The 26,497-nt window shown below is 55.2% G+C and overlaps 3 protein-coding genes across 8 annotated transcripts; 1 reads left to right on the top strand and 2 right to left on the bottom strand.

Annotated features, from left to right (window-relative positions):
* Positions 1 to 1,186: 1,186 nt before the first annotated feature.
* Positions 1,187 to 5,252, top strand: CCDC153 (coiled-coil domain containing 153). The gene is made up of 7 exons (XM_032869015.1): positions 1,187 to 1,406; positions 1,718 to 1,799; positions 2,238 to 2,303; positions 2,698 to 2,817; positions 3,368 to 3,460; positions 4,618 to 4,748; positions 5,050 to 5,252. Exons 1-7 carry the CDS (start codon positions 1,353 to 1,355, stop codon positions 5,176 to 5,178), a joined length of 675 nt encoding a protein of 224 aa, XP_032724906.1. The 5' UTR covers positions 1,187 to 1,352; the 3' UTR covers positions 5,179 to 5,252.
* A 1,195-nt stretch (positions 5,253 to 6,447) lies between these two features.
* On the bottom strand, positions 6,448 to 10,788 carry PDZD3 (PDZ domain containing 3). Of its 4 annotated transcripts, none has more exons than XM_032868710.1 (11): positions 10,486 to 10,788; positions 10,073 to 10,103; positions 9,841 to 9,914; positions 9,301 to 9,509; positions 8,838 to 9,027; positions 8,576 to 8,712; positions 8,121 to 8,325; positions 7,724 to 7,920; positions 7,399 to 7,626; positions 7,061 to 7,261; positions 6,448 to 6,820 (listed from the first exon to the last, which is right to left on the bottom strand). In XM_032868710.1, exons 1-11 carry the CDS (start codon positions 10,499 to 10,501, stop codon positions 6,791 to 6,793), a joined length of 1,518 nt encoding a protein of 505 aa, XP_032724601.1. In that variant the 5' UTR covers positions 10,502 to 10,788; the 3' UTR covers positions 6,448 to 6,790. The 4 variants fall into 4 exon arrangements, with proteins under 4 accessions (XP_032724601.1, XP_032724604.1, XP_032724603.1 ...); XM_032868713.1 differs by having other exon boundaries at positions 10,073 to 10,100; XM_032868712.1 differs by having other exon boundaries at positions 9,841 to 9,981; positions 10,073 to 10,100; positions 10,486 to 10,787.
* A 217-nt stretch (positions 10,789 to 11,005) lies between these two features.
* On the bottom strand, positions 11,006 to 22,699 carry NLRX1 (NLR family member X1). 3 transcript variants are annotated; one of them, XM_032868708.1, is made up of 10 exons: positions 22,590 to 22,699; positions 20,195 to 20,322; positions 19,567 to 19,636; positions 19,044 to 19,132; positions 17,888 to 18,507; positions 16,724 to 17,545; positions 13,525 to 14,120; positions 13,217 to 13,303; positions 12,274 to 12,525; positions 11,006 to 11,870 (listed from the first exon to the last, which is right to left on the bottom strand). In XM_032868708.1, exons 2-10 carry the CDS (start codon positions 20,262 to 20,264, stop codon positions 11,549 to 11,551), a joined length of 2,928 nt encoding a protein of 975 aa, XP_032724599.1. In that variant the 5' UTR covers positions 20,265 to 20,322; positions 22,590 to 22,699; the 3' UTR covers positions 11,006 to 11,548. The 3 variants fall into 3 exon arrangements, with proteins under 3 accessions (XP_032724599.1, XP_032724600.1, XP_032724598.1); XM_032868709.1 differs by lacking the exon at positions 22,590 to 22,699 and adding an exon at positions 21,507 to 21,522; XM_032868707.1 differs by lacking the exon at positions 22,590 to 22,699 and having other exon boundaries at positions 20,195 to 21,218.
* Positions 22,700 to 26,497: the final 3,798 nt, after the last annotated feature.

Genomic DNA, 26,497 nt, shown 5'->3' with positions numbered 1-26,497 from the left:
CCTGGTTCTTCTTTTTATGCTGTAAAATGTCTGAAGAATCAGAGAAGTACCCTGCAGCCACCAAGGTGACAGACAAACACGAATCAGCCACCACCTGAATCTGTCCACTCCCCAGAGGAAGGCTTTTTTTTTTTTTTTTTTTTTTTGACAGAGAGAGAGATCACAAGTAGGCAGAGCAGCAGGCAGAGGGGAGAGGGGGAAGCAGGCTCCCTGCTGAGCAGAGAGCCTAATGCAGGGATCATGATCTGAGCTGAAGGCAGAGGCTCAACCCACTGAGCTACCCAGGCACCCTGAGGAAGGCTTTTTAAATCCCAGATCTCAAAGCATTTCTTCAGATCTGCTCCTGACAGCAGGCAATTGACCAAAAGTGTTGACACAGAGAGAGAGAAATATCTAAAGGATCTGCAGACGCGGCCCAAGAATTTAAGTAGAAAAATTTAGGAGACGCCAGAAGTCAAGCAAGTCCACTAGAGGGAGCCCCGACCAACTCAGGACTGAGGGGAGCCTTGCAAAGTAGCTTCACAGCACCCGACTGAGAATCAGCCACATTAGGGAACAGGGGAAGCAAGGCAATAAATTAAGCTCCCACAAGGGAAGAAAGCCCTGTGAATACCCAGCTAAAATCCGGTCCTTTCAGGATTTACAGCATCAAAGACTTAAAGACCAGGAAACTGAGGTTGAGCAAAATTAAATGGCTTGTCAGAGTTTACACAACCGGAAGGGGGACTAGAACTCATGGCTCTTGTCTCTAACCAATATCCTTTCTTCTACATTTGTCTCCCTCTATGTCAGCACCCTGGAGTCCATGGGTCTACCTCTCCTCTGGGTTGCCTTTCTCTGAAGTGAGAAACTCCCTCAGCTACCTTCTGCACTTCTTTCCCTCATACACTGCAAAACGCCTTCCCAAAGCCTAATAATGTCATTGTGCTCCCTCAAGAGCCCTAGGGATATAAATCACCTAGAATGGCTACTGTCAGCCCTTTTCCTCTGTGTCAGCACAACAGCATCCTGTCAGATGTGAAAATCTGTCATTTGTATGTCTCAGAACTTCAGGCACTGCTAAGTGAAAATAAAGCATAGTTAACTGGTTCCAAAGCTCTTTCTCCTCAAAATACATTTAGGATTTAGGGATAAGGCGAGAAGCGACCCTCCAGGACCTTTGTGCTTGGCGCATTCCACCTGCCTATGAGCTCCATGTTTCCCAGTTACCTGGACAACATTTGGTCTCCAGAAACCCAACCGTGCAGTTCTCAGTCCCGCCCTCAAAGGAAATTTGCCACCCTGGATTGGCTCCCAGAACCCAGGCTCCTCCTCAGGCTCCGAGCTGGTTGGGCCTTTTCTCTGCCCCTCCCATGAGTGGGTCACCCCACAGGGAGACGCAGCAGAGGCCAGAGAGGATCCTACAGGTAAGAAGAGGCAGGGCAAGGATGATGGGAAGAGGGAAGGGACAAGTACTGAGATTTATTTTCTCCAAAAGACGACTGCGAGGAATGATTTCTGCTCATAGAACCTGACTGATAGAAAGAAACAGCTCCATCCTCCCCAAACCCCAGCCTTGCCTAAAGTTCCAAGGAGTCCAAGCATGGAAGCTTCTGGAAAGTAAAAGAGAAAGACTTGGAGACTAGAACTCTAACTATCCTAGGACTCCTGGTTCAGTCCAGGGGTCAGGAAAGGAGCCCCATGCCCAGGCTTAAATATGAGTCCTCTCCCTCCCTAGGACAGCAAGGAGATGCCACCCAAAACCAAAGGAAAAGGGAAGAAAACTGGGGCACAGAAGAAGAAAGAGAATGCGGGCGCTGGTGAGTCAGGGTGGCTGGAGGTGAGTGCCTCCTGCTTTTCCATGCTCTGGCTTAGAGACCAAGCAGAGGTGCTCCAGAGAGAACGCAGCCCTCTGCATGACAAGACAGAGTTTTCATGACCCTCCCTCTTCGTGTCTTCCCCCTGCCCCCAGGTTCCATGGAGCTGGGAAATTGGGGAAATCAGCATGCACCCGCTCTGTGGTGCCCTTCTGGCTCTGTGCCTTCCTTAGTACATTCATCACCCATATTCCAAGTACCTACTCTGTGCTGAGCAGCCAGGACACAGGGGTGAACTCAGTAGCCTCTGCCATCAGAGATCCCTCGTTTAGAGGTCCTCAGAGCTACAGGGAAAAAGTCCAAGGTGTAGGCTGAGGATGGGGAGACATGAGGAAGGCTGAGATCATGATAAGCTGAGATTTTGCCAACTTGCCAGGGCAGATGTGGAGACCAAGTCCGCACACTGGCGGGCAGTGATGGAGAAGGAGCTGCTCCAAGACCACCTGGGTAAGAAGGGTAAAGGCTCTGGGACACCAGAGGTGGGACAATGGGGCAATTTGCATCCTGGAAACTTGGATGGTTGGAGCTGTGGCAGGAGGCTGAGCTGATCTCTCCCCCATCCCCCAGTGGAGAAAGACTTGACATTGCGAGGAAGGGGTGGGCAGTGAGGGTGGGTGAGGAGAGCTATTTTTCATAAGCAGGATATGGAGTTTTGCCTTCTTAGCAATGAAGAGCTCATGGGATTCTAGGGGGAAAACCAACCAACCAATCCAGAGAGAGAATGAGAGGCTGGGAATCTGCCACCAGGTTCCCAAAGGTGGGAGGAGTCTATCAAGCCCTTGGGGCCTGATTTGGTGGGACCCCCCGCCCGTTGTGAGGACTGCTCTGGGACTTTTCACAGCTCTGTGGAGGGATGAAGCCCGCCGGGCTAAAGCTTCTGAGGAGCAGCTGAGGCAGAGGCTGCAGGTGCTGGAAGCTGAGTTGGAGGAGGCCCGAAGTGAGGGCAAGGCCATTTATGCAGGTGTGTGGTTGGCCAGGCAGGTGGGCAGGAGACAGGGGCCTGGAAGAGGACAACCAAGAGGGCCAGAGGGTGCAGGAAGGGAACCGAGGAGGACTTCCATCTGCCATGCCTAGCCCCAACCTTCCCGGCTCAGCATGGATCAGGCACAGGGCCTGAAAGAACCAAAGGAAGGCCTCCGGGATGCTGGGCAGGAACCTTCCAGGATGCCCAATGCCATGTGCTTTATGGATTACAGAAAGCACCTCTTGTAATGTGGATTACAAAAACTTAAATGGCCTTGTCTCATTGGTGCCATGGGAGTAAGTGGGGAGAAGGGCTAGAATCCAGGTCCGGGACTGGACCAGGTGGGGAGGGGGAAAAGGGTGTGGTTTCCCAGCTCTGCCCCAGGTGTTCCAGTTCTGCCAGCTTCTTAAAATCATGGGAACTGAGAAGGCGTTTATGTTCCTGTCCCACTGGGCCAAGCAGGCCCTTCGCCACCCACAGCTTCCTTTCCTCTCTCCACTACTCCATCCACACCTGGGTCCCTGGTCACCCTCTGCCCCCACCACAGAAATGAGTCGTCAGTGCCGGGCCCTGCAGAAAGAAATGGAGACCCGCAGCAGGCAGCTGGAGGAAGAAGTGACAGGCCTTCAGGAACAGCTGGGTAGGCTTCCCCACCCCCTAAGCCCTTTCTCTCCTGGGGCACTGACAAGGTCCAGCCTGCAGGGGCGGACTGAAGATCGTCTTTCTCTAGAAGACTGTGTGCTGTCTAGGCCCTTGGACCATTTTCCCCACTGACTCTTCCACCATGCAGGACTGGAGCAGAGGGTTCAAGATGACAAAAATCTCTAAGTTGTAACTAAAGCAGACCTGGGTCTCTCATCTCATCTCCCTCTCTCCAAGATCTCTCCAAATCTGGGTCTTTCTCCCCACCCCTGCCTTATCTGTCATGAGCGAAACATATTCCCTCTTAGCTGATTTTTACAATGAAACTAAGAAAAGATATTTGACTTATTTACTTTCATATCTTCAATGCCAAGTGCATGCCAAGTCCTACGTAATTATTGCTAAATAAAGGAATAAGCCTTCCAGATAAACAAAAATGTAAAGAACAGTAAGGTTTTCTTTTCTCTCTTGGTTACAAGATAGAGTTGAACTATCTTAGCATGGCACATAGGATCTTTCATAATTGTGGTCTCAGGGTTTTCTTAACCTAAAATAGCCTCAGTTTCTTTCTTAGTAGGTGCCACGCCCAATGTGGGGCTTGAACTCATGACCCTGAGATCAAGAGTGGCAGGCACTACGGACTAAGTCAGCCAGGCTTCCCTAAAATGGCCTCAGTTTAGCTACAGATACCCAAGACTTGCTTCTCTGCCATGCAGACCCTGCATTTCTTTCCAAATCCTTGCCTTATCTCAAATTTAAAATCAATCAGCATTTAGGGAGCACCTCCTGTATATATGAGGTATCTTCCCACACATTCTCGCATTTAACTCACAGTAAGCCGGTAAGGTTTATATCAGTCTGTCTTTAAAGATGAAAAAACTGAGTCTGAGAGAGGCATGCCTGAGCTTACACAGATATTAAGTAAGTGACAACCAGACTTTGGACCCACATCCCTTGTCCCAAGTCCACTACTTTCTCGGCTGTACCTTAATGGTATATGTCAGCTCTTTATAGGGACTGTGGGAAAATTGATGATCCTGGGGGAAGTCTGGAATGATCCCATTTAAGTTCTGCTTTTTAGGCACCTTTGGGGACTCTGTTCACAGGGAGATTGTCACTATGCAGTCCCCTTCATCCTTCTGCCCTGCCCTGCAGAGACGTGCCAGAAGGAGGCCAAGGCTGCAGGGCAAGAGGCTGAGCAGGCCCTGGGAGAGCGGGACCAGACTCTGGCTCAGCTTCGGGCCCACGTGGCAGATATGGAGGCCAAGTATGAGGAAATCTTACATGTAAGCACCACCGTTGGAAGCCCAACCCCCAGTACGTAGTGCTCCCCTATCCTCCCACTCCGAACCAAACTAGTTCATGCTGCCATTGTCATCAATGGTAGACCTGGGGGAAGGAGAAGCAGCATCTCCACAGGGAATCCTGCTCTGTCTTGAGGGCAGACTGCCAGGGGAATACAACCATGCCTACTTACTAAAAGTAAGAACTTGAAGAAGACACTGGTGAGGAAAGCTTACAGACCAGCCTGGGGCACCGCTCACTCTACCCTCTCCTTTTCTGGGGCCTCAAACTTGGTGTCTGCAGGGCAGTCTGGACCGACTCTTGGCCAAGCTGAGGGTCGTCCAGCCTCAGTGGGACAGGGCTGCGCTGAGACTTCATGCCAAGTACAAGGAGCAGCTCCGCCAGTTTGGACTCAACCCCCTGGATCTTTGAAGCCATAAGCCGCTAGTCTCTGGGGCTCTTGGAGGCTCCAGCAATAAAGCTATCTTGATGTAGAACTCAACAGAACTGTGGTCTGTGGCTTTTTGGCAGATACGAGGGTCTCCTTTGGGGGCACCTTGGTTCTGGGCTGGCCCATTGCCCTGGAGACTGAAAAAGAGGAGAGAAATTTGACAAACTCTCAGCAACTCTCTCAGAGAAAATGGGCCCCAGGCTTTGAGTCTGAGGCCTTTCTGGGGCCCTTCAATCACCATCCTCTATTCTCCTTCCCCCGGCCAACACAGGCAGCCAGATTCGTGGGGGCAAGGCCCTTTCTCTAATAAACCTACAGTGACCACGCACCAGCCCCCACAATCCTAAGGTGCCTCCAGAGGGAAGGCGTAGCTGCCCTTCAAATTCTTGCAATATAAGCAAGAGTCCAGGAGTTATGCTGGGTAAGTTCCATCTGGAACAATCCTAGCTGGCTTCACAGCCTCATAAAAGGAAACTCTGTGTCCCTTCTCTATTTTATAACACTCATTCCTACTTCACTTCCGGTCACGTAGAAGGGGTCACCAAGCAATTCTCTAACAGCTCTGTGGACACCAGCTGGGTATCTTACGATTTAATTCCATTCTGGCACTACTGAGGTGAAGAGAGCATCCGATCCCACAGGCCTTGGGCTCAGTCCCACAAAACTGTCCCCACTTGAAAAGCCTGTGTCAAGTCCAGCTCGTCTCCTGTGCTTCGGACCCATTGGTGGAAAAACAGAGGTTCCCACGACCCCCTCCTCAGGTTCCATCATCTGCTAGCGTGACTCACAGAACCCAGAGAAACGGTTTACTCACTAGCTTCCAACTTATTATGAAGGACACAAGTCAGGAAGAGCCAGGTGGCAAGTTTGCTGGGGGCAAGGCACAAGCATGGAAGCCTGTGTCCTCTTTGGGGGTGCTGCCCTCCCAGCATCTCTGTTTGGTTCCATCTTTTTGGTTTTTCATGGAGGCTTTATTTACTATGGAGTCATGGTCCATGACACCATTGGTGGTTGGTGATTCATTCCACCTCCAGCACCTCCCCTCTCCCCAGAAGGCCCTGCGTGGGGGTGGGGTAGGCTGAAAGCTCCAGCCATTTAATCACATGGTTGGTTTCCCTGGCAACCAACCCCCCATCCTTAGGTGTTTTCCAAAAGTCACTTCCTTAACAAAGTTAAGTTTGGTTGAAAAGGGCTTGTTATGAGTAAAAGATCACTCTCACTACTTAGGAAATTCCAAGGGCTTTAGGAGCTCTGTGCCGGGAAAGAGTATAATTTATTTTAAATCCCACCACTTGTTTCAGGCAGAACTCCCATCTGTGGGACACAACTCCCAAAGCTCCCATAGGACTTCCTGTGGAACCAGAGGGCAGACCGCCCCCTAGTGGGGCTGGCTAAGACCTCTGGACACACCTTCTTCTGGGAGGTGGGCCCAAGGGAAGGTGGGGAGACACAGGGCAATCCTGTGATTGGAAGTGCCCAGAATACTAGAGCTGTCCCTTCTGGCTTAAAGAGAGCTTCTCAGCTCCTACCATCACAAGCAGGAGAGTGAAGACAGGAAGGCCACTGGGCAGGTCTGTGCCAAGCAGGAGAGGACTATAGCAGCTCTGACATCGGAGCCCAGTCCTGAACAGAGAGAGGAGAGAAGATTATTCAAGGATGAGAAGAGTAAACATTTTCCCTTCCCACCCCCTGCCCTGTGGTGCCCAGGAATGGCAGCAAGTTCCATGGGTCCTTCTGTCCCCACCTACCATGGCCTAATGTCCCAACCTGCATGTCCCCCACTGCTTCACCCTGTGGTTCCCTTCTCTGACTCCCTCTATCCTTCTCTAGTTGCCTGCAGTCCATCTGTCTCTTCTACCTTACCTCTCCAAACCTGGGGGGATTACAAGCTTCCGAGCCCTGGCACGACCTTGCTGCCAGCTTCAGGTGGAGCGGTGGCTCAGCTGCAGCCAGCTGCTGAAGCTTTTCCAGGTCATTCTCTCCACCCATGGGATACCCGTTCACCTCCAGAATCACATCTCCCATTTGCAGCCCTGCCTGGGCAGCTGAGCCTCCTAGGGTCACCTGGTGGCAAAGAGAGGGATCACAGAACATGGGATACCATGGAAAAGTTGCTGGATTGTTTTAAGACCTCAGGAAGGAAGCAGATGAAAGCTCATCAGGAGGCAAATGATTGCAAAGACCCAAGGGGCATAAGTCACCTGGGAGATGAAGATTCGAGGCTCACTGGCCACACAGCTAAGTCGGAAGCCATAGCCACTGCCGGGCGCAGGGTATAGGGAGCACTGGCGGGAGCCGCCTGGGACAAGAGGCACAGCTGTGTCTTCAACAGGTAGGTCCTTGGTTTCAACCAGAGAGGCCGAGCAGGTTTCCTGCAGGGAGGCAGGAGCCTCTGTGCTCTCCAAGAAGAGAAGTGGGGACAAGCGAACCTGGAAGGAGGCGGATAGAACAGACCTGTAGCTTCTCCCTCTGCCTGAGCCCTGCTCCATTCCTGCCCACACTCCAGCCCCCGCCCCACACTCGCACCATACTGAAGAAGCGGTCAGCTTTAGGGTCGACAACAATGAGGGACACACAGGAGCCCTGTGCCCGGATCCTGGCCACCGTCTCCTCATGGCCCAGCCCCTCCACACTTTCCCCAGCCACAGCCACCAGTCGGTCCCCAGCCTGCATCCCGGCTTTCTCAGCTGGCAGTCCTGGGTCCACCTCCCACAGGAACTGTCCTGGGACATAAACATCCTCATTGCTCCTCCCCCAACCCCAGCACCAGCCCAGGCCACTGTGGGCACACGGAGGAACTGAGCCAGGGTGTACACAGGAGGAGGAGGGCAGAGGCTCAGGGCTGGGGTTTTCTGTGCACCATGTCGTGCATGCCCACCCCCAAGCCACACCCTCCCGACCCATCTCTGGGGCTCCCACTCACCAGGGCGACCATCAAGACCTTTCTCCTCACGAAGCAGGAACCCAAAGCCCTGGGGCCCTTTCTTTAGGTGCAGACGGCGGGGCCTGGTGGGCAGTGCCCAGCCCTCTGCCAGGGGTGCAGCCAGGGGCATTCCCAGCTGGCGACACCGTTCCTCCACCTCTGGCCCTGCCACCAGCAGGGTCACTTGGTCTCCACTCTGCCAAAGCTGTGGGGACCCAGTGGGGCATCAGCATCAAGCACCTGGGTGGGGAGGGCAGAGGCAAGCGCTCCTCACAGCCCCAGGAGGGAGGCAGCAAGGTGGGGGAGAGCAGAGCCTAGGACCAACTGTCAAGGGAAGGGTGGCAGGAGGTAGAAGGTCAAATTCAGATGAGGTGCAGGGGGGAGGAATCGGCTGCCGGAGGCAAGGCCCTGGGGCCCAGGTGGGTGAGGATGAATGGGGAAACATACAGCCATACCTTTCTGCTGAGTTGGTGATAAGTGAACTTCTCCACGCTGACCCCGTTCACTTCCAGCAGCCGGGCCCCAGGGGGCACGCCTGCCTGCTCGGCTGCTCCTCCAGTACTCAGCACCAGCCAGAAAGGACCTTGATGGCCTGCAAGCAAAAAAAAAAAAAAAAAAAAAAAAAAAGAAAAAAAGAAAGAAAGTTTCGGTCTGCTGTCTGCCCAGAACAGGGCTGAGATCCCCCTCCTGACCTCCCTCCCGAGCCCCTAAGCTCACTGTAGGAGACACTGAAGCCAAAACCACCCTCGTCTTTCACTACGTGGCACAGTCGGGGCCGGACCCCAGGGCCGAGAGGAGGACAGAGGTGGGCGCTGTTCCCCTGCTGAGCTCGAGCGACATCATGCACGTGCTGCGCCAAGACGGTCAGCAGCACGCGGGGCCCGCTGGCCCGGATGCAGCGAACCACCTAAACCGAGGGGGCGTGGCATGAGGTGGGGCCCGCCCCTCCTGCCAACGCCCCCTCCCCAGAGCCTACATTTTACTCCCCCGGACCCAGCTGTGTGGATACCTTCACTCAACCATTCCCACCTGGACAGCCCCAGATCCCGGGAGGCGGGGGGAGGCAGAGGCTTGGGTACTGCCCGCCTATAACCAGGGAGGGGGCCCCCTGGTTCCTCTCTTCCCGAGATGCTGTGGAGCGTCCTTGGATTCCACAGGGAGACCCCCGGCCCAACCTCACCACAGCGTAGTCTTCACATTCCACGATTCGGTCATTCACCCCCAGGATCCGGTCCCCTTCCCGAAGGCCCTGGTACTGGGCAGAGGTGCCTGGGTCCACCCTGCACACCACAGGCCCAGCCCTGCCCAGCTCCTGCAGGTGGAAGCCAAAACTCCTGCCCTCCTCTTTGCTCAGCAGACAGAAACGAGGCCGCTGCAGGCACTGGAGATCTGGCGGGGAGGGGAGAGGCAACAGAAGAAGGGGAGGGAGGGGATACGACACAAGTACAGGTCACCTTGGCCTGGCCAACCTGCCCTTGTGATAGGGCACCAGGCAGGCTTCTACCCAGGTAGGTGTTGGACGGTGAGGCTAAATACCATATGGGCAGAGTGGCTTGGACAGAAGAAAGCAGCCAACCCCCTCCAACCTCCACGCAGTTACTCCCCACCAAGGCTGTTATCAGAGGGAGGCAGAGTGGAGTGGTTACCAAGGAGATGGAAGGCGTGAGGAGCTGGGGTATCTCTGGGGAAAGGGAACGGTTGCCCAGGGCAAGGGGGTTACCGGAGGGGTCGAAGTCTTCAGCCAGAGAGAGGACAGGATTATCAATGCCCCACTTTGGGTTAAACTCAAACTTCCTGCAAGGAGGTGAGGGATGCAGGTAGGAGTGAGCTGATGACATCTGGACTCTGGTCCCAGCCTCTCCTTGAGGGGCAAATGGCAGCTGAAGAGCCTCCCCACCTTGGAGTCCCTCTGCTCCCAGCCCCAACCCTTCCCAGCACCGCAAGGCACTTACCGAGTTAACGAGGCTGTGTCCCGAAGACCTGCTGTGCAAAGAAGGGATGAGGGGAGGAGGGCTGCGTTCTGTCCCTACCCAGACTCCTCTTCCAGGGTCATTAACTAAAAGGACTCAGGAGAACCCCCACACTCAGGGCTTGCCCCCTCCATTCTGCTCCAGGAAAATCTTCCCTTCCTCTCCCTTCCCTTCTCCTCCTAGCCCGTGGCACAGACATCTGAACATAGCAGGACAGGGCGTGGACCAGGAGGGCAGACCTCTCCATTCACCTCTTCTCTCCTAACCTGGGTCTATTTGCCTTAGGTCTCCAAGTCACAACATCAAGTACACTCTGGTCCCCGAAGCCTCTACCTCCCACCCTGCCCTCTCACTACCCTAAAGCCCCCACTGGAGGATTTCTCCTGGCCTCCTACCTGTAGCTGCCTCCATAGTTGGACCAGCAACCCAGCGCTCAGGATAGGGACAAGGTTCATCAAAACCAGCTGACCCTCCCACCAACCCTGCCACGTCCCGCCTCCTTAAAGACACTGCCTTAGAAGCAGCAGGGTAATGGTTAACGGGAGGACAGTCTTATCCTCTGGGGAAGTCTGTGTGTTCCTCCTGCCCCCATTCCTGGGCCCCGGACTTCCTCTGGAGACTCTGCTGCTGTCCCAGCTTCTGCTCTGGGCAGACAAAGGCAGATAGCTTGCTGGTCACTGTAATTCCGAGCCTGGGATAAGTATGTTGAAAAAGGTGATGGGGTCCTAAGGCCCAGCATGGCCTCCCCCCACCCCCCAGGATCTTGTTCATGCCCCCCCGCCCCCCACCTCAGCCCTCACTGCCTCTGAACCTAGTGCCCAAGAACCACGTGTAACAGAATGTGGTCAGTAGTTTACCAGAACGACCAAACACAGTACCCTTTCCTGAAAGCACCAGGCAAGGAGGAGGCTACAGTAGGTGGAAGACACGGCTTTTTAATGGAAGCAAGGCACTGCACAAGGCCCTTGGAGCACCTGAGCACAGGTAGGGTGGTGAGGAAGGAGGTGTGAAGGGGAGAAGGCACCAACACGATTGGAAAGTGGCAGGGGGCATCTTGGGCGACCTCCGCAAGCATCAAGGCAGAAAGGGCAGGCCCTCCGACAGCAGGAAGGCTGCACCTTTGGCAAACGCGACTTAAGAAGTGCGCCCCCTGGTGGCACAGTCAGAAGCTCCCGAGAGCAGAGAGGCAAGGTTGGTAGTGCCCCAGGACAACTGTAGGCTTAAAGTCTTTCTCAGTCTTCCTCTTGAATGGAGAGGCCTGTTCCATAACCCTGGAAATTCCAGACCTGGAAGCCACGGATGGACTTGCCCCAGGAGAGCAACTGCCACAGGTGTGCTCCTCCCTTTATCTCCAGCCCTAGAGGAGTCTTTCTGGAAGTAGTAATGCAAACCAGGAGGCCACAGAGGGAAGGATCTTGGGGCCAGGGGTCACACCGCTAGGTGACTGCTGCCCCTGCTTCAGGTTCCAGAGCCTCCCAGCTGCTCCAGGAGGACCCTGACCTCACCCTCCACTCGCAGCAGCTGGGCCTTGCGCCAGGGGTTAAGGGTGGCCCCTCGGCTGTCTTCCAGATCACGAAGCAGAAGGTCAAGGTGGCGGCGGACGCGGCCCCGATCCCAGCTGTTGAGGTTCCGCTGGACTTCATTAAGGATCACTGACCAGTACTCGGACACTGCTGTCCCCTCGGTCAGCGACACCACGACCCGAGCACCCCCTTTAGCAGTGCCACCCAAGTCCCGCAGGGCCTGGCGGCCCTCTGAGCTCAGCTCATTGAAGTAGAGGCTGGAAGAGAGAGAAGAAAAGATACCGCTCAGCGGAGCTCTGAGACAGAGGACAGAAGGTGCGGGGTGGAGCGGAGAATTCTCAAAACATCCCCTGGCTATGGAACTTAATGGGGCAGGTGTCTGCAGTGAGCCAGAGACGGGTGTGGTGGCCAACAGGGGGCAGGGATGACATCTGAACTTCAGCAGGACCAGGGACAGTAAGTAAGACGGGGCCACCAGGATCCTAAGAGAAATGGTAGTAGGGGACCAGGGAAGGGTAAGGGCCAATCACAGACGGGCAGGTTGGTTCAGAAGCCGGTCCACAAAGATCCGTGAGAAGGCAAGGATAGAGGACAGGCCCTACCACAGGGAAAAACCAGTGGAGACCAGGAGCTCCTGGCCAGGGTCGGAGCCAGACTTACTGCAACAGCTCCAAGGAAGGGTGGTCCCGGGCGGCTTGCGCTAGGGCCAGGGCCGCCGTGTCGCCAGCGCCGTTGTAGGCCACGTTCAGCTCCTGTAGCTGTCGATTCCGGTCCAGCTGGGCGGCCAGCAGCTGCAGGCCCTCGTCCCCGAGGCCCGTGTGCAACAGGGACAGGTGCGTCATCGAGCTGTTCCCCGCCAGCCCCTCCATCAGCTGGGCCACACCAGCCGCCGTCAGCGGGTTGTTGGACAGCCTACAGCCACATGCACCCCAAGGAGATGAGGGCCTGTGGCAGGGCTTGCCACAGGACTTGCCTTGGGACTTGGACCCAAAGGACACATAGCCTGGGGTGGAGGGGAGCCCGGACACAAAGAAATGTGGGGGATGGGGGAAGGGAAGGAAGAAGCAGTGGGTGTGGCACACTGCAGGGGTGGAGCCGGCTTCTCCTCCTCCCTTGACTCCCCACTCTTCATGGTTACTATCCCTCCTCTTCCTCCTTTTCTTACCTCCCACGCAGAGGCCCCTGCCCCAGGGCCCTCCCCCTCCTCATTCACCTCCCCTTCCTCCAACCAGGCTTCTGGGCTCCGAGTAAATCAGCCAGCACTTTGGAAGCATCTACTGAGCACCCAGCATTAGGGTCATCCTTGTGAGGCAACAGGGAACGTTCTGGGAGGGCATCAGTGGCACTGTTACCAGGCAACCAGCCTGGGTATTAACCCACCTCCCGCCGGCACTAGGCTCCTGAGCACCTATTCCTGGAAGCATCGTTCATCTACCCTGCTGCTCGCACTGGACCTGGGGAGAGGGGGCAGGCCAGGGTCTAGGCTCCCACCCCCTCTACCACAGCATGGGTGGGCCAGTAACAGGCATGAGCTCACCCTTGACCTCGGCCTGCCACCAGGATGGGGGAAACCTCCCTCCAGCTCTGCTCCCGAAACACTTACCGCAGGGTGGTAATTTGGCACTGGTCATGCAGCAGCAGGTCCCGGAGGACACTGCAGGCTTCCGGGCCCAGGCTGTTGAGCTGCAAGCTGGAACAGGAGGTGGCCGGAGAGGAGGGGAGAAGCAAGGAAGGAGCTCAGCATGGAGCCGGCCCACGCACGGTGCCCTCCCTCCCGCTGCTCATCACCTCCACACATACCAGACTTCTTCATCCCCCCCTCTGCTCCTTCCTCCCCACCTCTGGCCTCACTAGCACCTTCTCTTCCAGCCCCTTCACCCCCAACCCTCTCCAGTCTTTGGGGGTCCTCACCCCAGCTTCCGAGCACGCAGGAAGACAGGCATGAGTGTGTGCAGCCCGGCAGGGTCCAGCTGACACGAGGCCAAGTTCACCTCGTCCAGCGCATGCCTCCCACTGCCCAGGACGGCCGCCACCACCGTGCACTTGACGGGCGTCATGCGCACCCCCGCCAGGTTGAGCTGGCGCAGGGAGCTGAGCACCTCGGCGGAGAAGCGCTGATTCTGGAACTCGTAGTGGAAGAAGAGGTGGTCAAGGAGCTCGGACGGGGGCAGCACCTGCCGGCCCAGCTTACCCAGCTTCTTCTTGATCGCCTGGGCGTTCTCCAGGGCATCCAGGGTCTTGATGGGGCAGCCGAGCTGAGCCAGCACAGCCCGGTTTTGTGCGGAGAGGAGCCCCCCCATGAACATGGGGAAGAGCTCAAAGACCTCGTCCTCAGGAGGCTCATCCGGGTGCCGCCGCGGGCCCTCCACGCCCAGGATACTGGCACCCATCTGGTCCAGGACGTCATCGTTATAGTAATCCTCCTCTCGGAACATCTCCAGCACCATGGCCTGGGCCACTGCCTCGCGGCTCTTACCAACCACGCGCCCAAACACTCGCGGCACCACCTGGGAGAGCATGCAGGGAAGGTGCTGTAGCCTCGTGCCTCCCACTCAGCCTTCGAAGCTCAGCCCAAGGGGCAGCTCTCCCTCCCCGCTCCAGCCTCGCCATCCCTCTCAAACCCGCAGTACCATTTGTCTGATCACATTACGCCCCCTAACCCCCGTAGCATCTGCTGTGGCTCCCCACTGCCCATGTGGACTAGAAAACGGGTCATGATTTGGCCCCAAATTGACCTTTCCAGACTCCCCTCTCAACACTTGCGTCATACCCTCCTCATACCCTCAGGCCCTTAGGAAATTCTTTTTCCCCAAACGCCCATACATTTGCAAACCAGCAGTAGGAAGGAATTAGCATCTGCCATGCCTTTTGTTCCATACCAGGCTAGATGCTGTGAAGACACGTCCACCCTCTGTACCACCCTGGTCATCCCAGCAACGATGACTGGCTTCACTCCTGCTCCTTCCAGGCCCTGTAGGATCTGGCCCCTGCCAGCTCCACTGTCTCCTTCTACAGACCTCTCACACTCACGCACTCTGCTTCTGTGCTTTCAGCTTTTCTCATTATTAGGATTTTTTTTTTTTTTGACAGTACCACAGTTCTCTTCCTTCAAAGCTGTACTCTTCCTGGGGTGTTGTCCCCCCCATTCTTCTCCCAGTAGTAGGGGATCAATCAATCCTCCAGGGATCAGAGTAAATGCCCTTCCTGTAGAGAGGTTTTCCCCTATCCCCCCCCCCACCACCAAACCAGCTCCCCACTTACACACCTTCACAACACTAGAACTTGTCTCTCCAGGCCCTTAGCACACCTTTAAATTACATGGTTATGGTGACCTGTTTGTGTTCTTACTGGAGGACCAGAAAGGGCAGAAACCCAGGGTTCTCTTCACTGTTTCTTCCTCAGACTCTAACACAGTGCCTGGCACACAGCAAGAGCTCAAATACTTGTTGGAGAAATTAATGTTTGGGTTTGGGACATCAGCTCCCGGCCTTGGGTTGGGGCTGAAAAGCAAGAAGGGGCCCAAACCTCTGGCAAGGAGCCACGAGGCTATTTTGTGGTCTCTTCTCTAATGACTGACTCGTTTTGGGTTTTGTCTTTTGTTTTGTTTTGTTCTTCACATTTTACAGGTGAGGTTCCTGCCATGGAGATTTAAGTGCTTCTCTCTCAACAGTCACCTGGTGACAAGATGAGGAAATGTCACGTGGTGAGGCGGATTCAATAGGGCTGAAGAAACAGACGGGACTAGTCCTCTGCTAGGCAGCGCTCCCTCCCAGAGGGCCCGGAGCTATGGTGCTAACCATAGGGTGAACCCTGTCAGGAGACCACAGCCTCTCGCCGTGATCCAGAGCATGCAAGCCCGTCCTCAGAGGGGTGGGCTGGCCTCAGCAACGGCCATGACCCCCATCTGAGGCAATGTGGGCAAGGAGGTGGTAGGCTGCCTGAGCCCGTTTTTGAGGTTTAACAAACATTGAAATAGAAACTTCCTATGTGCCAGGTCCTGAGGATGAACACATTTAACCCTCATATCAGGCCCATGATATACATTGTATTATCCCCATTTAACAGATAAGGACTCGGAGGCACAGAGAGGTTAAGTAACTTGTCCAAGATCACATAGCTAGGAAGCAGCAGAGCCTGCATTTGAACCCACATGGCTGGATTACCGAATCTCTGATCCTAACCCTTATGCTTTGTTGCCTATAAAAAAGGAAAACTTGTTAAAATTTTGCCAGCACTGACCAGGGCTCTGCTGCCTCAAGACGAGCTACTGAAACATTCCTAGAGAGGACCAGGGTTACCTAGCAAGGCACGGAAGCTGAACAGCAATATCCATAATATATCAGCAGGTTTAGCTGAGAGAGCACAGGGTTCAGAATTACAAAACTAGGATCTGGACTCCGATCCTAGCTCTTCTACTATTTGAGTGACCTTGGACAAATTACTTAGCCCCTGTGAGCCTCAGTGTCTTTATCTAAAAAGGAATCATAATAATATTTCATTTACGAGGCACTGAGAGACATTACCGGAGGGTGCCTCCTTCCTCCCCTCAAAACCCTAGCGCGTCCTCCCTGTTCAGAACACAGTCCCCGGGCTTGTAATTGGGATCCTGGAGCAGGCCTACACTATCCTAAGCCAATTACCAATGCCATTTATCCTCCCGGTATAAATGAATAAAATGGCATCTGCTTTATAAACTTGTCTCTGGTGATTTTGTTAGGATGAGTCATCATTCCCAGAGTCCAACCACCTCTGGGGGAACAGATACAGTGGAGTTTCTGGGGCCCGCAAAGTAGAGCACAGACCCCGGACTTTGTCAGCCTCCTGCCGACAAAGACGAGGAGAAGAAACACAAAAAGACAGTCGTCATTAGGGTCACAGGACTGTGTGGAAAGGCCTTGCATCCTCCTCCCACCTCCAAGCTCTGCTCAGCCTGTGGTTTCTCTCTCTCCCTCCCTTGTGTCTCAACCCCATGAAAAGCCAGATTGCCCAAATCTGAAACCAGTGTCAGGAAGACGGCTATGCAGGAAGTAGCAGTCGCCTCCTGGGAGGGGAGCAAGGGGTGAAGGGGGAATACGGGGGCGCAGACAGCCTGGCGCGCTGGGGCTGTTACCTTGAGCAAGTTGAAGAGCAGAGGCAGGGCTCGCAGGGGCAGAAGCTTGGCCACGATGCCCAGGACCAGACTGACGTCCTCCCCGACACGGCCCATGAGCTCGGCCACCTCCTTGCCCACCCGCTGCAAGGTCGTCTTCCGCAAGCCCAGCACGATGTAGAGGGCAGCCAGGTACTCCTGCATGGCGGGCACGGTGAACACAAAGGTGCCCCGGTGCCCTGGCTCCACACACGGAGCCAGGAAAAACCGCAGGGCATCCCGGCGGAAGACATGCAGCAGCTGGAACTCTCCCTCCGTGTTGAGGCCGGCTTCCAAGCAGCCGCGGACGTCGTCTTCGGAGAAGTAGGTCTTGCGGGAGGACACCCCCTCGTAGGCCAACTTGCCCATGGTCCGGGCGGCGTAGGCCATGAGGGACAGGTTGGAGGTGTCAGTGCTGTCCAGCGTCTCCCCGCTGAAGTTGAGACGCAGGAAGCTGGTGTAAATGCTGGTGAGGGTCTGCCCAGGCGGCGTGGGGGCGTGCAGGAAGTGCAAGGTGGCACACACCAGCCAGCAGTAGGAGGGTAGGAAGCAGGCGGCGGCGATCTGGTGGTGCCCCTCCAGGTTGCGGGACAGCATCTCCACCAGGCTGTCCCGCTGAGCCAGCGTGGCCGAGATCCCTGCGCCCCCGGCACCCGTCCCACAGTCCGGCTGGTTGAGGCGGAGCTGGAAGTAGAGCTTCTGCAGATTGGTGTCGGAGAAGCCACAGATTTCGCCATAGCGGCCCACATATTTGCTAGGGATTCGGCCCACGGCAGAGGGCCGGGTAGTCACCAGAATGCTGGCCTGGGGAAGGCACGGTTGAGGGTTAGGAAGGACCTCCATGTCCTGACTGCCTCACTCCTCAGAAAGACCCCGCAGACCAGGGTGAGCATTGTAATTCTATGACTGAGCCCCAGCAGGGACCCCGGGATCTAATCTGATCGGGACAGCTCCAGGAGGGAAGGAAACAAGCTCAGGGAAATTAGGGATTTGCTCAAAGACACACAGCCGGGATGTGGCGGGGCAGGTCTGAACTGGTAGAGAGCTGGTGCTCCCACTCCAGTAAACACGTGAGCTGGGGACACCAAAGTCCTTAGGGGACAGGTCAGGGGCAGTGGCAGCAGGGCGGGCAGTGAGGACACTCACCTCGGGCAGCATGTATTTGCGCAGCAGGTTGACAATGATGGCAGCTGGCGCCTCTGGCTTCTCGGGGTCGCTGCAAAGCCCTGTCCCCGCTAACCGGAAGTCGAGGTTGAGCCGCTCCAGGCCGTGCAGGACAAAAAGCAGGCGAGACCCAGCAGCAGCCATCAGAGGCAGGATCTCCTTCAGGGACGTGTAGCGCTGAGCCACAAGTTGGCACAAGGAGGCTGGGGCAGAGCCCAGGGAGGACAGGTCCTCGCAGGAGAAGGGGACAAGCAGCTCGAAGGCCGGCAAGCGCCCATAACACCAGTCCAGGACCATCTTGCGCACCAGCGTGCTCTTCCCCGTGCCCACTGTCCCGTACAGCACCACTGTCTGCACCCGGCGCCCACAGGCATCGGGGTCAAAGAGCTGGGACAGGGACAGTGGGGGGAGCCCAGCAGTGGGGTATTGGTGCTCCAGGGCCAGCTGCGCCGGCGGGCGAAGCAGCTCATCTGGGGTGCTCTCGCGGATCACAGGGTCTACGTGGACTGTGTCCAGTGCAAAGGTTGGGCCAAACTGGCGCTCTTCTCTGGGCAGCCGGCTGAACCACTCAGCCAGATTCCGACGGTGGCGCTCAACGGCTTCTGGATGGGAGGCAAGGGGAATGGGTCAAGGAAAGGGGCAGGAAGGTGCAGGAGCTTAGGGCTGGTCAGGCCACAGAGCAAGATGCAGTACCAGGACACAGAGACCCAGGATGGGGCTGTGTATATAGGACGCTCCCAGGAAGTTTGGAAGCCCCCATGGCAGAAAGGAGCAAGCCGAGAGACCAGTAACACCAAACCTGGGTTGAACGGCTGTGTGGTTGTGTGTGCAATCTCCACTTGCCTGTTAGACCCAGTTTGTTGAGAGTCGGGATAATGTATCCCTCCCAGTGCTTTGTACATGGCAAGCGTGTGGGTGTGCACTGCACAAGTGTTGCAGGAAGGGAGATATGGATGGGTGGACAATGGGGCCACAGGGGAGGGTTTGCCCACTGATGGGTGATGGCAGTGGATCCTCTATGCCTCCTTCTTCCTGCCTTCTTCTCCCTCCAGACCCAACTCCCCACCTCCCCATCCCCTGCCCCTGGGATCCCAGCCAGCCCCTCCCCTCAGGCCAACTGAGCAGTCAGTCCCTTTACCCGATGCAGAGATGTCCCGGAACAACTTTCCATGGCTTCTGGACGTAGGACTACTGCCTGCTGAGCTTCCACGGTGACGTACAAAGGCCCTGAGAGCAAGGAGAAGGAATGAGCTGGGGCTTGGCTCCTGGGCTCAGCCTCTGGACAGGCTCAAAGCCCAGGCCCATCTGAATTGCTGGACTTCTAGCTTTCCAAGATCTAGGCCTGACTCTGGACACCCAAGTTGAGAGCCTTGTCTGACTCTCATACTCTTCCCGGGGACTGAAGTCTCGTCCCTTGGGACTCAGGCTGGCCACTGCCAGGCTCCACCCATTTCCCTCACAGATCCTCCCTCTGGCTGCCCACTGTCACTTACACTGTAGATAAAGTAAACCAATTTCCTCTGAGGCCTGGCAGCTGACTCTGTACCCTCCTCACTCCCAGAAAACCAACCTCACCCTGGGGGGGTGGGAGTCAAATTCTCTCCAAGTCCTGACCCTTCCCAGGCTACTCTGCTGTGCCCAGATGTGTCCCAAGGCCTCACCTAGGGAGCCCAAGGGGCAGCTTCCCTTTAAGGGGCCAACTCCAGTGGATCAGGAAGGGGATTCGTTCATCTATACAGAGAAAGGGAAAGAAAGAAAGAACATTCAGATCCCACCCACATTTCCCCACCGACACGCAGACTTCACATCTACATCAAATCTCCCGTCACTTGTTCTCATCGCATCATATACTGCCCCTTTGTAGCAGTTACTACGCAATTTTATATCTCGTGTGATTATTTGATTAACATTCATTTCTGCCCCACCCCCCTCCATGAGAGCAGGGACCACATCTGTTTTTGTTTATAATTACATACTTAGAAGTTAGCACAAGGTCTGGCACATAGCACACACTTAATAAAAATTTGTTGAATGCAAAATGAGATCAGACAAGTGATCCTAGACTTCATGTAGCTATGTGGACCCTCAAAGATCATCTAGCTTGACTCCCTTAGTTTAGGATGAGAAAAAGAGAACCTCAGGCAGGTGAGGGGACTTGCCCAAGGCCAGCAGCATGTGAATGGCAGAGCTAGGGCCAGAACACCTGGTGTCTGGATCCCTGCTCTCTTGGAGACACCATCTGGACTCTGAAAGGAGAGGCAGAAACAGAAACCCCTGCTTCCAGCTCACCTGCAGACTGGAGCACTCCTCCCAGACCGGAGCCCCACGAGGCCCTGGGCAAATAGCAGCCCCACCTCATGGTAGGGAAGAAGGTCAGAGCTCAGGGCAATTAGCAGGCCACCTTCTGTCCTGTTCCTCTGCAAGAAGACTTGTGTGAAGGGACCATACACACACACACACACACACACACACACACACACACACACACCTTCCCACCCCTACCTCCCTGTGAGGCTGCAGAAAGGTCTTTCTCCTCAGGGAGCATCGGCCCTTTCTTAAATGTCAGCAGTGCCAGTGCCCTGGCCCGGCTGGCCTTCGGACTGACTCCCTCTCCTAAATCCCCCACTTTCCGGATGCCATTGTATCTCCTACCACCTCTGCATCTCCCGATGAGCCTCCACAGCTGCCTTGCTCCTGAGTCCCAGCCCTGGTGCCCTGCTGCTTTATTTAGGTGTCCTTTTTTTTGCTTGGCGGCCAGCAAGCTCAGATGAGTCCTGTGTTCATTTTCAACGGCTTTTCTGAACCTACATTTTCAAGTAACAATTATCCACTCTCCTCTGTGTATTTTTTCCCCCAGCTTATCAGGTCCTGTTAGCTGAGTTTTAATGATTTTATCATCTTATCTTCTCTGTGACTTTTATGTCAGCTGCCTTTGAGGTTGGCATAAATAATAAATAAATGAAAGAATGAACTTCCTACTTGACATCTCCACGTGGCTATCCTGCTCATGCTTTAAGCTCCGCACATATACTCCTCACCTGCCTCCCCTTTTTGTTCCTTTACTGCCTATCTTCCCAATCACACATTTATACTAGGAACCTGAGCTCTTGGTCTTCAAACCCTTTCTCCCCTCCTTCATGCAGCTGCAACAGTCCTACTGATCCCTTCTCCCAGTGCTTTGCCAGCCTGGTCCTACTGCATGGTCCCTATGCCTCTCCTGTGCTACCTTAGGCCCTCTGTGGACTTCTGGGGACCCTCTGTCTCCTTCCCGGCCTCTGCCTTCAGTCTCGCCCCACCCCATCGCAATCTCTCACCCCCGCCACCCATCACCTCCCTAAAATCCTAGGTTACCTGTAGGGTCCAAACCCCCTACCTGCCCACACAAGCTATTTTTTGGAATTTGCCCCCAACCTGTACTTCATTTGCCAGGCTCCCCAAATTCATGCTTACACTTTACTGACTTTGTTTATACACTTGGACTTGGAACGGCCTTTCTCCCCTATCAGAATGCTACACAATCTTTTAAGACCCTGCTCAAAGGCCCTCCCCCCGGGGGAAGTCTCTCCTGATGCTCCTTACATGGAGTGCTGCTATTTGGCACCTGGTCTCCACGGAGAAGTGGCTCCTCAAGGGCAGGACAGGCTCTAGGAAAATCGGCTGCCCTGAGCCCATCCGCCAGTAGGACCAACCAGTGGAGGGGCTGGGGCTCGTAGCAGAGGTCCCAGAGGTTGGAGAAAGGTGAAGAGAGGGCCCTGGGAAGCTGGGAAAACCAGCTCAGTGGGATCAAACCGGCTCCCTGGCCACTGCCTCAAGATGGGACTTGCCGCGGGGCGCCTGCGTGGCTCAGTGGGTTTAAGCCTCTGCCAGCTGGGGTCATGATCCCAATCTCCTGGGATGGAGGCCCACAAAGGGCTCTCTGCTCCGCGGGGAGCCTGCTTCCTCCTCTCTCTCTCTCTCTCTCCTCTCTCTCTCTCTGCCTGCCTCTCTGCCTACTTGTGATCTCTGTCAAATAAATAAAATCTTAAAAAAAAAAAAAAAATGGGACTCGCCAGGCCGGTGGGGCGGTGGCGAAGGCAATTTCCAAAGTCACCGGAGCTCAGCGGGCCAGAGAGAAAGAAGGGGGCGTCCCAGGAAGGGTGCAGGGGCTGTGCTCCCAGGGGTCCAGAGCTCCCCTCCCCCTCCACACACGCACAGACTGGGTCCCAAACAGCTCTCCCGGTTCCCAATGGCGTCGGAGCCCACGGGGGGAGGCGGCCGGCATGCCCACCGCTCAGCGCACCCGATCGGAATCTGCTCCGGGTCCGGGGGAGAACTCCCCGCAGCACGCGCGCCGCGAGCAGCGGCCCGGTCGCGGGCGAGGAGCGGCGGAGCCGGTTGGGCCTTCCCCCGCGGCTGCCGGCGTCTCTCGCTTCCTCCCAGAGGCCCCGGCGCCGCGCGTCCTGCCTGCCCCGCCCGCCTGCGCGGAGCCCGGCCCGTCCTGGCAGCCAGCGCCCGCCGCGGGCAGCGGGGAGGACAGCCCGCGCGCTGGCGACCCGCGGAGGCAGGGCTCGGAGACCGGGGCGGGGACTTCACGGGCTGTCCCCGAGTCGCGCCCGCCCTCCGTAGCCGCAGCCCTCGATCCAGGCGGGCCCCGCCGCGCCCAGCGCCCTCCGCAGGTGACCCCGCGCCAGGGCCAGCCGGTTACCTCCCGACCCGGGCAGGGCTCGCTGGTCGGCCCATTGTGCAGATGGAGGAGCTGCGGCGCACAGGGGTGACCTGACGTGCCCAGGATGACCTGAGGTGCCCGGGGTTGACCTAATGAGGAAATGGCAGGGCGGGAACTAGAGTCCCTGCCTGGGTCCTCCTACTTCGGCACCCCTCACCCCGCCCCTCCTGAGCCACCTACCGGTCCCCAGGACATTCTTCCCGCGGTGCCTCTTCACCCCCTCAGCCTACCTCCTAGCAGAGATCTGAGTCAAGGCCTTGTTGGGTCCTCCCTCTGTATCTGGTGCTCTTCAGACCCCCAAACCTCTGTGTGTGGCTTCTGGTCACTTTGACCAAGAAAGGAGCAAAAATGGGGGCTGAGGGAGAGCTCCCACCCCAACCTGCTCTTCTTGTCTAGCACCCAGTCACGGCCTAGCCCTGGGGCTTCCCGTTCCCCAGAGCCCTCACCCCATCCTTCTGCTTCCACAAAGGGCACACCCAGGGCCCACGTCACCCATGGAACAGCCCACCCACCGCCCACAGCCAGGACATGCCCCACATGCAGACATAGGTGTGTAGTGTGCACTGAACAGAAGTGTGCAGTGGGGAAGCTGTAGAGAGGCTCCTCAGGGCAGGGCTGGGAAGAGGGCTTTGTGATCTCTACTCCCCATCCAGACTGAAGACAGAATTGATATTTCGTTTACACTTGAAGGCGTGTTCATTTACGGAGTTCCTACTGAGCTACCGGTAGACAGGCATGCAGGGGACGCCTGGGTGGCTCAGTTGGTTAAGCGTCTGCCTTCAGCTCAAGTCACGATCCCAGTGTCCTGGGATCAAGTCCTGTGTCAGGCTCCCTGCTCCTTGGGGAAACTGCTTCTCCTTCTGCCCCTCCCCATACTTGTTCTCTCAATCTCTCTCTCTCTCTCTCTCTCTCTCTCTCAGTAAATAAAATCTTTAGGGGCACCTGGGTGGCTCAGTCAGTTAACGCCTGCCTTCGGCTCTAGTCATGATCCCAGGGTCCTGGGATCGAGCCCAATGTCGGGCTCCCTGCCCTGTGCGGGAGTCTGCTTCTCCAGCTTCTCCTTCTGCCTGCTGCTCTCTCCCTGCTTGCACTCTCTTTCTCTGACAAAGAAACAAATAAAAGCTTTTTAAAAAAATAAAAATAAAAAATAATAAAATCTTTAAAAAAAAAAAAGTCTGGGAAGGGAAGGGCATTTCCTGACAATAGGGGGACGTTCTCATTTTAAGAGAAGCTCTGAAAGGGGAGTAGAATGGGATGAGGAGAGGGGAGAGAGATAGAGCAACGCTATGAATGGGGTCTCAGGGTGACATTTCAGACCTGGGGGTCTTCTAGGTTCACTCCACTTCCCTAGCCATGCGAGACAGACAGGCCTCCGCTACAGTTACTGGACATGGCTCAGAGCAAGCTGTTCCCCTCCCCGTCCCCAGTGGCTTTGACAGCCATGGAGGCTTTATTAATAACATATAATTTGGCCTCTTGCAGACAGAAGGACCGTGAGTCACGCTGTGGGCATGTGCTCTGTCATCTGACCTCAAGATGGGGCATCGGGTCCTATAGACCCATAGCATGGAGAACAGCCCGCATCTTCCCCGTCCTCCAGCCCCTCGCACAGGCCCTGACACAGAGGGTAGCTACAGGGAAGGCAGTGATCTCTGAGTCCTGGGGGGGCCGGCCCTCAGGGAGAGGGGCCCATTTCAAAGCATGCCAGGCCTGGGTATTTGTGCCACACCTCTGCGGGCCGATGGGACCGGTGGGAAGAAATCACGGAGCTCCCAGCGGCAGGAGCACAGTATCTGGAGCACTTGCTCAAGTCACTTTTCCAAGCCTTCCGTGTGAAAGGAGGAAATGATAATACTCATCCTAGCAGCCTCATGGGGTTATTGCCCGAATCCAAAGAGCTTTCCCTGCAAATGCATGAGCCACTCTACAGATGTTCTCTGTGCCTGGATGGCCTTTGCTGGCTCCAGAAAGGCTGTTTGTCTCCTCTTGCTCCCAGGGGCACTTGTAGAAGTGTGAATTTATAAATGTTTTACTCTTTTAGGAGTATTTACATTTTGAAAGAGAAAGTAAAGAGGAAAAATCTTAAGAAAGATTACTTAACGGTGGGATTTTGTGCCCGTGGCCTTTAAAAAGCCATCTGCAGGCATCACTGCAGGGACAGGGTGGCTCCCGGAATCCCCCCGAAGGAGCTAGAGTTCCAGAAGCTACTGCTCTGACTTCTTCCCACTAGCACCCTAAAACCTTCATGAGAAAGCCCATCTCCAGGCAGACACCCCACCTGTAAAAGATGGGACCCTCATCTAGCCCAGGACACTTAGCTCTGCATGCGCTGCTAGTCAGGTGGAGGCCACTTCCCCCCTTCAGTCCCCAAGCTTCAGGATCAGGAAGGAAGAGGGTGAGACAGTGTGCTGCTGTTCCTTGGGTCATCTTGCCACCAGCCTTCAAGGACTTCTGGACAATTGCTTGCTCCAAACCTCAGGCCACCAACCCATCTGCAGTCCTGGTGGCCAATGGCTTGGCCCTGCTAACGGTGACCCCGAGGGTGAGAGAAGAGAGGAAGAAAAAGAGAAAGCTGGGGTAAGCTCACTGAGGTCCCTGCCATTCTCCTCCTAGAACTTTGGCTCCAAGATCTTTCCTGGTTCTCACTGCATTTCATGACCACTGCTCTAACCCCCACTATGGGTACAACCAGGGCTCGGTGAATTCTGAAGAGAGAGACGTGTATCACTCCGCAAGAACAGACCCATGTGAAGATCGGATAGTCACACGCAGAAGAATGAAACTGAACCATTGCTTTATACCACACACAAAAATAAACTCAAAATGGCTGAAAGACCTAAATGTGAGACAGTAATCCATCAAAATCCTAGAGGAGGGGGCGCCTGGGTGGCTCAGCGGGTTAAGCCTCTGCCTTTGTCTCAGGTCATGATCTCAGGGTCCTGGGATCAAGCCCACACTGGGCTCTCTGCTCAGCAGGGAGCCAACTTCTCCCTCTCTCGCTGCCTGCTGCTCTGCCTACTTGTGATCTCTGTCAAATAAATAAATAAAATCTTAAAAAAAAAAATCCCAGAGAAGAACACAGGGAGCAATCTCTTTGGACTTGGCCACAGCAATTTCTTGCTAGACACTTCTCTAAAGGCAAGGGAAACAAAGGAAAAAACGAACTATTGGGACTTCATCAAGATAAAAAAGCTTTTGCACAATAAAGGAAACAGCGAAACCAGAAGTCAACTGACAGAATGGGAGAAGATATTTGCAAATGTCTTAACAGATAAAGGGCTAGCATCCAAAATCTATAAAAAACTTAATCAAACTCAACACCCAAAGAACGAATAATCCAGTCAAGAAATGGGCAGATGTCACGAACAGACATTTCTCCAAAGAAGACATCTAAATGGCCAACAGACACATGAAAAAATGCTCCATATCACTCAGCATCAGGGAGATACAAATCAAAACCACAATAAGATACCACCTCACACCAGTTAGAATGGCTAAAATTGGCAAGTCAGGAAGCCACAAATGTTGATGAGGATGCAGAGAAAGAGGAACCCTCCTACACTGTTGGTGGGAATGCAAGCTGGTGCAGCCACTCTGGAAAATAGTATGGAATTTCCTCAAAAAAGTTGAAAATAGAGCTACCCTATGACCCAGCAATTGCACTACTGGGTATTTATTCCAAAGATAAAAAGGTAATGACCCAAAGGGGCACATGCACCCCAATGTTTATAGCAGCAATGTCCACAATAACCAAACTATGGAAAGAGCCCAGATGTCCATCAACAGAAAAATGGATAAAGAAGATGTGGTGTACACACACACACACACACTCATAGAACTATTTTGCAGTCATCAAAAAGAATGAGATCAGGGCGCCTGGGTGGCTC

The sequence above is a fragment of the Lontra canadensis genome, unplaced genomic scaffold (assembly GCF_010015895.1).
Source record: "Lontra canadensis isolate GAN:19392208 unplaced genomic scaffold, GSC_riverotter_1.0 scaffold36, whole genome shotgun sequence".
NCBI lineage: Eukaryota > Metazoa > Chordata > Mammalia > Carnivora > Mustelidae > Lontra > Lontra canadensis.
Note: the sequence above shows the minus strand (reverse complement) of the source record. Positions and strands in the feature narration are given on the sequence as shown.

Excerpts from the sequence above, each read along its gene's own strand:
- CCDC153 (XM_032869015.1), top strand. The coding sequence starts at position 1,353 with ATGAGTGGGTCACCCCACAGGGAGACGCAGCAGAGGCCAGAGAGGATC. Across the intron at positions 2,818-3,367 it reads GGGCAAGGCCATTTATGCAG|AAATGAGTCGTCAGTGCCGG; the intron begins GTGTGTGGTTGG and ends CCCCCACCACAG. Across the intron at positions 4,749-5,049 it reads AGTATGAGGAAATCTTACAT|GGCAGTCTGGACCGACTCTT; the intron begins GTAAGCACCACC and ends TGGTGTCTGCAG.
- PDZD3 (XM_032868710.1), bottom strand. Across the intron at positions 9,915-10,072 it reads GACACAGCCTCGTTAACTCG|GAAGTTTGAGTTTAACCCAA; the intron begins GTAAGTGCCTTG and ends ACCTCCTTGCAG. Across the intron at positions 9,510-9,840 it reads TGAAGACTTCGACCCCTCCG|ATCTCCAGTGCCTGCAGCGG; the intron begins GTAACCCCCTTG and ends CCTCCCCGCCAG.
- NLRX1 (XM_032868708.1), bottom strand. The coding sequence starts at position 20,264 with ATGAGGTGGGGCTGCTATTTGCCCAGGGCCTCGTGGGGCTCCGGTCTG. Across the intron at positions 19,133-19,566 it reads CTGCCCCTTGGGCTCCCTAG|GGCCTTTGTACGTCACCGTG; the intron begins GTGAGGCCTTGG and ends CCTTGCTCTCAG. Across the intron at positions 11,871-12,273 it reads CCTTCCTTGGAGCTGTTGCA|CCTCTACTTCAATGAGCTGA; the intron begins GTAAGTCTGGCT and ends TCTCTCTTCCAG.